At 44.5% G+C, this 6,000-nt stretch overlaps 1 protein-coding gene across 3 annotated transcripts in view; it reads right to left on the bottom strand.

Moving 5' to 3' along the window:
* The window catches only part of dennd1b (DENN/MADD domain containing 1B), a 123,745-nt gene that overhangs the window by 78,446 nt on the left and 39,299 nt on the right, over positions 1-6,000 (bottom strand). For all 3 annotated transcript variants that reach the window (XM_059340317.1, XM_059340318.1, XM_059340321.1), the window contains exon 4: positions 610-659. In XM_059340317.1, coding sequence (XP_059196300.1) covers positions 610-659 — 50 coding nt within the window. The remainder of the gene's footprint in view (positions 1-609; positions 660-6,000) is intronic.

The raw sequence follows: 6,000 nt of genomic DNA, 5'->3' as shown, positions 1-6,000 counted from the left end.
TTTCCATCCTTAAAATAAAAGAGGCTGGGATTTTTTAGAGAGCTGCTGCTGCAATCGGACATATATTATGTTAAAGAAAGCACACATTCTTAGACTCGAGACTCTTTCACACACATGCACTTGTAAACTAGTAAAGTGGGCATGTCACTGATGACCTCATCGGCATCATCCTTAATGGAGCTTATTGTTATCATTATCATCATCGTTATCGTGTGTCCTCACCTTCACACCATTTACATTTTCAGGGATATTTGGCCAACAGCTGTGTTGTTTGCAGATACTGTCAGTGCAGACTGTATGCAGGAAAATGTCAGATTTGCTGAGGTTTAAGACCAGAGAGGCTACTTGTAATCACGCCGCCATATACGCTCATCGTTACACTTTGACAGTTCATAAATCATCATGTGACTGTACCGAGGAATGGCGGTAATTTCATCGTGTGATGCACAAAAACACAAATCATCTCATTTCCTTTTTCAAGTGCATATGTGTCTCTAGGTGAGAGGAGAGCTATGTGTACATATTTGTGTGTGCATGTTATGAAGGAGGTGAAAGTGAGCTGCTGTGCTGAAAAAAAAACAGGGAAGCAGAGAGGGAGAGGAATCGTACCTTTCCACGTCAAAAGGAAAGCAGAACTTTGGTATCGTCTGAAGGACCTCCTGAGAAACCAGAACAGAGAGAGACACACACACACACACACACACCTTTTTAGAGAAACACATATCAGAGGGAAAACCAAATAATAACTGCATATTTCAATACAAAAATCTCTTGGGCTTCCACTAAGTGGGTGCTATCAACTGGCTGAACAAAATGAGGATTAATGTTAAATGCTGCTGATAGCAATCTGACAAAGTCTTCACATCCCAAACACTGCAGCCTAAATGCACTTAATCCAAATGAATGGGCAATATAAACCACTTCATTTGGCAGAACAGAGTGGAAAGGTTCCCCTTTTTTTTGCCGGGGCTGGGGAGGGATCCTCAATCCACAGCTTGAATAATTAGCAGTTAATAAGTTCATCGATTATCGGGTGCCAAAGGGAGATGAAAAGATGAAGGAAGAGAGAGAAAGAAAGAGAGAGAGAGGGAGAAGGAGAGAGAGGGGACACAACACCAAGGCGATGGTGGCAGATTGTAGTGACAATGGGCTAAGCAGCTCTGAGGGGTTAAGAGGTGGGGGGGGGGGGGGGGGGGGTTACAAGCCTTCAGGGCTTTACCTCCAAACACCTCCCTTGTGGGTTGGGGGGGTGAGGGTCTGCATGCTCTTGAAGCGAGGTGGATGGGGAGGGGAGAGGAGGGTGGGGGGGGGCACCTTTCCACCAGCAGCATATGGATTTAGACAGGGAGCAGGAACAGAGCGGAGCACCATATGGGTGAGCCACTCCAGACCAGCGCCACACAGCCACACAGCCACACAGTAACCGGGTCCCCCTGCTCAGTCTGTCGCTCTGTCTGCCCGTCTCTCTGGCTGCTAACCTGGCCCAGAGTAGGCGCCAGGCACCAGGTCCTTTTTGCCGTCTGTCTTTCAGCTACCTCTCTCTCAGTTCTGGCCAGGCTCTGCCAACCCCACACACTAATCCTTGGGACTGTGTGGCTGTCGGCTATGCTCTGGCCTCTCTCGCCGTCTCTCTCTTTTCTCTTGGTTTGCCTGCCAAGCTCGGCCACTGAGCCCCAAGGTCTGTCTCTTCTTTCTGATTGGAGATGTCCGAGCTGAGAATGATGCAGCTGCTCCACCATCTCTCTCTCTCTCTCTCTGCCTCCCCCAGAGACAGATCCGGACGACAGGTTGGGTGTCTTATGCTGCTGCTGCCTACTGTGGCTAAGACCTCGCCGTGGGGAGCAGTCACTGATTCCCCCCCACGCCCCTCCTTATCCAAACTTAAAGCTGCCACCCCAGCACAACACGACCATCGCCACAGACAAGCAAGCAACAGCAACAATGAGCTATAACAGGGGGGATGAGGGTGTGTGTGTGTGTGTGTGTGTGTGTATTTGTGAATTTGAGTGTATGATGTATGTGAGTGCCTGCCTGCTTCAAGGACTTTGTGCATTCAATGGGAGAGGGTGGTTAAGCATGTACATTTGTACGTGTGTGTGTGTGTGTGTGTGTGTGTGTGTGTGTGTGAGTTGCGGGGGGTGGTTGGCTGAGTTTGACTCGGCTATATGTTTGTGTGTTTGCCCACATATGGAGTGTATGGGAGGGGCAGGGAGGAGGGATGGGTGGGTGGTGGGAAGTGGTTGTTTTTACTTATCAGGATCTGTGATAAAATTGAAAACTCAACAAAGACGGAGGGCTCAGTGGCAGAGGAGGTCTCCGTCTCTGCTATGAGAGCGTGAGCGTGCGTGTGTGTGTGTGTGTGTGTGTGTGTGTGTACACGTGTGTGACTGTGTCTTGGCGTGTGCGGCTGTAAAACTGTCACACACATCAGAGCTGCCATCGCTGTATGCGTTTGCTACTATTATTAACCACTATGTACGCACACCAATATGTTCCAGAGAGCCCTCCCTGGCGCACTGCATATGGCACACAAACCCAAACAGACACACTCATGCCTGCGCGCACACACACACACACACACACACTTGCTTTCCCTGCAAATAAAAACATTTGACTTGCCAGATATGAGAGTTGTCACAGCCCCGCCCACATCAGTTGTCTGTGTTTGAGTGACAGTCTCGGGCTGTAGAGACTCTGATCTCATACAGGACCAGTGGGAAGTGATGCGTTTGTATGTGTTATAATGTGACACATGCTTTATATATATATATATATATATATATATATATATATATACACACACACACGTACTAAGCACCACATATACATATCAGTCTGTATGCCTCAGGTACACTGACGCTTTATAGTCTTTAGACATTTTCAATCTGCTGTTTTCAGCCATTAAATCGATGAGATGTTTCTGTTTCTAAAGTCAGTGAAAATCTACCTTCTTTATCAACAAATTTATAGCAATATATTTTTGTGATACAATTTATCAAGTTATTGTCAAATAGTAAATTTTTTAGTTGACTAAAATGTCAAAGGGAAAAAATATACAAATAAAAAAGTGATGTCATAGGGTGTTTTTACACCTACAGTTCCTTTGCTCTGGTCCAAATCAGTTGATGATTTTGGAAAGTGTTTTCCTCTTCGTTTGGTTTCTTTTCACAAAGATAAAAATCCAAGAGAAACCAAAATGCATCCCTGCACACCAGTGAGATCATTCCATTTATAGGTCTGATGTGTCTCGGGTGGGCACAAGGAAGTAAATACAGGAAGAGGCACCTGGTGCATATCTCTGTGAGAGGAACATTGCTACCGCTAGCTACTACTACTACTACTACTACTACTACTACTACTACTACACAAGCTGCTACAGTTTGTGTGCTTTGCTACATCACAGAATGTAAAGCAGACCTGGGTACAGGAGTTGTCGGCTCATGTTCACACCACAAACAAACCACTCCAGGGTTTGATGGGGACCGGACTGAGACTCAAAAGTGTGTGTGTGGTTGTTTTGGTTTGATCCAATTGCTATTACCTGCCCAAACAAATCGCACTAAGGGGAGAAACAAACCAGAGTCCAATTAAACCGGATCAATAAGCGCTGGTGACAACAACAAAAAAAACACCCTGAAAGTTTTTTTAAGAAAAAACTTGAGTCTAAAACCTAAAGATATTCTGTTTACAATTATATAAAGCAGAGAAAAGCAGTACATTCTCTCATTAGCATATTTCCTTGAAAAATCAAATGTCTATCAAAATAGATAGAGGTGAGCTTTATGTGAATAGACTATGTGAACAATTGGGAGACAAATTGGTACAGCCTATATATACTTACAGTAATATGATAATCTGACAATGGGGTGGAGTCTGGTTATTTAATCACTAAACGCAAACTGCACAGGTAGTTTTGGTCTTAGGTTTTGATTTTAATTTGTAGTACGCACAGAATCGAAAAAAAAACATTTTATTCACAGCATGTATTTTCATAGTCAGTGTCTCCATTACTCTACACAATCTACACACTGCCGAAAGATTTCCTTGGGTCTATTTCTCTGGTAGAGAGAAGTTTTATATGCAAATAGATGTGAATATCTAAAAACAACATATATCTCAAAACCTGGCCAAATAACACTGAAGCTATCTGCATGGCTGCATACCACTGGTAAGTAAGAAAATATGTTTCTGATGAATCGCTCCTTTATACCGAGCTCAACAGTGTTCCTGTTCCAACACCACTTTCAGTTTTTAACAAACAGACTGCTTGTATGTGATATGCAACTCAATCTTTCTTTTCCTCATATGTGAGTCTGTTTTGTGTGTCCTACATCATACCTGTAATACTGATAACTCTCCATTGCATCTGTAGCTCTCCTCCCACTTCCTTTCCTCCATGACTGGGTCCTATACCGTGGGGATATCTAAACAGGAATGGCACGAAGGGGGGGGGGGGGGGTTCTTCCACAGTTTTTTAGTACAGTAAGCCCCCCCACCACCTCCACCACTACCACCACCACACACAGACACATACACACACTCCTCCTGCTTGCCATTTTCCCAAGACAAAAGAAAAAGAGGCAGCTAATATATTTGCAGCTTTGTGAGGGGGGTGGGAGGAGGAATCTGCTGCTAGGCTGAGCTTGGCAGACAGTAGTGCATGTGTGTAAGTGAGTGTGTATGTGTGTGTGTGTGTGTGTGTGTGTGTGTGCACTGTTTATCGTGAGTGGAGACAGGGGTATCACTCAGTGAGACAGAATACTCTGGGTTCCCCCAGCGGACGATCCCGCTATCACTGCACCACAACACGACAACAGCACACAGCAGCACTGTGCAGCTTTGCACTGTGCCCCTGCAGGATAGCACGGTGCAGCGGGAAAAGCAACAAACTTTGCAGCACAGGGCGACAATCTCGCTTTTCTACTCTTAAAAAATAGGCCTAAACTTCACTTTTATTCCTGTTCTAGCCTGATTATTATACTTGAGAAGTAATTGTGGTGGGTTAAGCTATATATGGTTGAGGCATACAGGGGGTTGTGAAGGGAATTCAAATGTGACAGAACATACTCAGTGCACCTCCCCTGTTGGCCACTCACCATCACTAAAAAGGGGAAAAACAGCTTTTAAGATCACAGCAAGTGGACAGAATGATGTTAACACGTTCATTATTAACGGATTAAATGCTAAACTCAGCACCAGCAATGGTGTTTCATTTTGGGTGTGAACTTCATGAGCAACATTCATTTTCCCATATGCTTGCTAATATAGAGGCGAGAGGCAGAGCAGTGTGGATTCATAGAGGGAGTAACAGTGCAAATATAATGCTGAAAATAATAAAATATGAGGCAACAAAAAAAGAGGCAGGCAGGGAGACTGACAAGAATTAATTTCTTAAAGTAGGTGAGATGGAGAAGGTACTCGATGGATGGACACAAGAGCAGGAGGAGGGAGGAAAAAAGGGAGGGAGCGAGAAGCAGCCCAGTTCATGCCCCTCTCCCCATGCAGCGAGGACTCCTCCCTGGGGGGACTCAGACTTTAAGCCCCTGCCCTGCTTTATATTCCCCTGGCTACTGCAGCCAGATCAATCTAGCTATCTACCCGGTGTAACTCAACCTAGTTCAGTGCAGCCTGGCCCCCAGATCCCCTCTATACAGGGTGTACTTTTAGAAGGAATGGAGGCTGGAGGCAGGCAAATTTGTAAATGTACCACTGGTATACCCATATTAGAAGCAGACTTTAAAAAGGACTACATCAGTGTTTTTGCATGTGTTAGCCCATTACTACAATTCACATATACTTTACATTACTGTCAGCTGTTTTCAAAGTATGCTGTACTGTTTTAGATTTCTGAATGTGTTTTTACTGTATAATCCATCACATTGTGCCCGCTTTTATTTTTTTGTCAAAGTTAATTTATTATTTCCTGGTAATGCAACTGCAAGTGCAGACTGATTTGAAAAGCCTGCGATGCATTACCACACAAAAATAACATAACTCAAA

Source organism: Centropristis striata, chromosome 9 (assembly GCF_030273125.1).
Source record: "Centropristis striata isolate RG_2023a ecotype Rhode Island chromosome 9, C.striata_1.0, whole genome shotgun sequence".
Taxonomy (NCBI): domain Eukaryota; kingdom Metazoa; phylum Chordata; class Actinopteri; order Perciformes; family Serranidae; genus Centropristis; species Centropristis striata.
The sequence above is the reverse complement of the archived record's forward strand: the minus strand, read 5'-3'. Positions and strand labels throughout refer to the sequence as shown.